Genomic DNA, 2,613 nt, shown 5'->3' on the forward strand with positions numbered 1-2,613 from the left:
TAAATAATGGTTTTTATTATACCATAAAATTTAATTATATGGGGTTGTATTTATCTACAAATGAATGTATGAGAAGTATACTTCATTTTGTTTTTTTACTGAGACAAATCTCCTACAAGAAATTGAGAAAAAAGCCAAAGGAAACAAATGAGTGAATTAAGGTACAATGTAAGCAAATTTAAAGAGGACTGAGAAACATAATGTAACTGAAATATAGATTATTAACAGGTAAACAAATTATGAACTTCAATGGGAAGATTTAGCAGCCATTCATTTTTTATTTTAACTTTATTGACTGCTACTTTATTATACTCAAGAATGATGCAAATCTTTTTATTGAGTCATTGAAGGCTTTCTTCACTTGCTTATTTCTCAGTGTGTAAATAAAAGGATTTAACATAGGTGAAATAGAAGAAATGAGCAGTGAAACCACTTTGTTAATAGTCACCTCTTCTTTTGCTGTAGGATTCATATAGATGAACAGACACGTACCATAAGTGAGGGAAACCACAATCATATGGGAAGAACAGGTGAAAAAGGCCTTTTTTCTTTGCTGGGCAGATGGAAATCCTAAAATTGTCTTAATAATGTAAGTATAGGATAGAACTACACACATAAGAGTCAAAATGAAGGTCAGCACAGCACAGATTAAAACAGTTTGTTCCATGAACCATGTGTCTGAACACGATATCTTCAGAAGGGGAACAGCATCACAGAGAAAATGATCAATGACATTCAAATCACAGAATTTCAGATTTAGCCCCAGACTAAGTGGGGAGATTATGACCAACAGGCCAGCCAACCAACAGGAAAAAGTAAGTCTCCTGCAGACTTTGCTGCTCATGATGCTCACATAATGCAGGGGCTTGCAGATGGCCACATAGCGGTCATAGGACATGGCAGCCAGAAGGAAAAATTCTGCTACTGCACAGAGGTCAGTAAAAAACACTTGGATGACACAAGCATTGTAGGTAATGACCTTGTCACCTGCTGCTATACTATACAAGTATCTGGGAATACAGGCAGAGGTGAATGAGATCTCTAAGAAGGAGAAATTTTGTAAAAAAAAGTACATGGGTGTTTTAAGGTGGGGATCCACAGAGATGAGTGTGATGATGGTCAGGTTTCCAGTGACACTTAGCATGTAGGTGAAAAATAGAAAGATAAAAATCAGAACTTGCAGCTGAGGGTCATCTGTCAGTCCCAGTAGAATGAATGTTATTGTACAGTTTTTCATTAGTGATTATTTCTGTCCAATGTGCATGCCCAATAATTCGGAGAGATTAGTATATAGATCACATATCTGTATTTAAAAAAAAAAAAGTAATTTTAATTAACTTAATTAATCAGTTGTTAACCTTTCCTATATTTCATATTATGTTTATTTATTTATTAATATTATATTTTGAATCATACTATGGATATTGGATTTATTTGCTAATGTGATGTGATTTCATCTGTAACAAAAGTGTCCTTTTCCTTCTCCCCAAATATTTTCTTATTCAGAGCTAAGATAAAAAATGCATTATTTATGTTTTTGGTTAATGATTTGGTCCTTGTCCAAATGCATGATATATAATGTGGACTTGCTTTATAGAGATCTTGCCAGAACTTGGAGTCTCTGTTCCAGCTTTACAATAAGATTTTTTTCCTTTTGTTATAAGTGTATTTTCTCCTTTAAGCAAGGCTAAACCGTATGCACAAGAGTGCATACATGGTCCCTCCTCTGTCTGTTCTACATTTCTCTATCAATATGTAAGCTGTTATGCAGGATATGGTGTTTTAAACACAACTTTCTTGCATTTATATTTATGAAATTTATATTTAAGTTAATTTGATAAGTTAACTTAAAAATTACACACACAATTTTTTTTTGTTATCTTTTTGCCTGTTTTGATTCCTTGGATTTATTTCCTCTTCACTTCTAAGTATACATTCTCACTGTTTTCTCCACAGTTCCTACAATTTTAAATAGCACTGTCACTTAATGAATCCTAAATTTCTCTTTCTAGTAATGGATTGTTTCTGACTTACATATCAAATTAACTACCAAACATATCTACTTATGTATTGAACTTCCTCCCAAACATAACTGCTTGCACAAATCACATGCATGTCCATTTCAATATGCTTAAAACAGAAGTCATGATCTTCCCCATGGTAAACCACCTCCTCTTTTTTCCTGTGTGCTAGCAGTTTCCAACTGTGAACCATGCATTCTGTGCCAGTTTTTATGGTAAGCAGTTCTCTTTTACATTCTTTCCCATGTTCCCTAACTAAATTGAGTAGACCAAGTCATTGATTTTCATTTGAAGCACTGCTTCTCCTAGGAAGTTTTCTGGAATTCCGATGACTATCCTAGCCTATACACCCACTCCTGTGTCCCACAGCAAACAAAACTTGCCACAATTTTAGGCTTTAGCCAGAGAATATCTTTGTTGGGATCATGTTTTTCTCACTCTGATGGCAATGATAAGTAACACATTTCTACATACATTGTTAGTGTCTAAAAATATTTTGTGAATAAATTTAAGGGAGAACCAAAAAAATCTGGAATTATCTTCTGGAAGGCAGGCCCTTCGTAATACAGGCTTCCCCTGCTAGGCGAGTGTT

The 2,613-nt window shown here is 34.3% G+C and overlaps 1 protein-coding gene across 1 annotated transcript; it reads right to left on the reverse strand.

The window, feature by feature from the left end:
• Positions 1 to 298: 298 nt before the first annotated feature.
• On the reverse strand, positions 299 to 1,237 carry LOC129085078 (olfactory receptor 6C68-like). Its single transcript, XM_054591493.1, has one exon. It carries the CDS (start codon positions 1,235 to 1,237, stop codon positions 299 to 301), a length of 939 nt encoding a protein of 312 aa, XP_054447468.1.
• Between the last annotated feature and the right edge of the window lie 1,376 nt (positions 1,238 to 2,613).

This window comes from Pteronotus mesoamericanus, unplaced genomic scaffold, assembly GCF_021234165.1.
Source record: "Pteronotus mesoamericanus isolate MK-2021 breed Mesoamerican mustached bat unplaced genomic scaffold, CSHL_Meso_final scaffold_21, whole genome shotgun sequence".
In the NCBI taxonomy this organism is placed as follows: domain Eukaryota; kingdom Metazoa; phylum Chordata; class Mammalia; order Chiroptera; family Mormoopidae; genus Pteronotus; species Pteronotus mesoamericanus.

Coding starts and splice junctions, on each gene's coding strand:
- LOC129085078 (XM_054591493.1), bottom strand. CDS start 1,237: ATGAAAAACTGTACAATAACATTCATTCTACTGGGACTGACAGATGAC.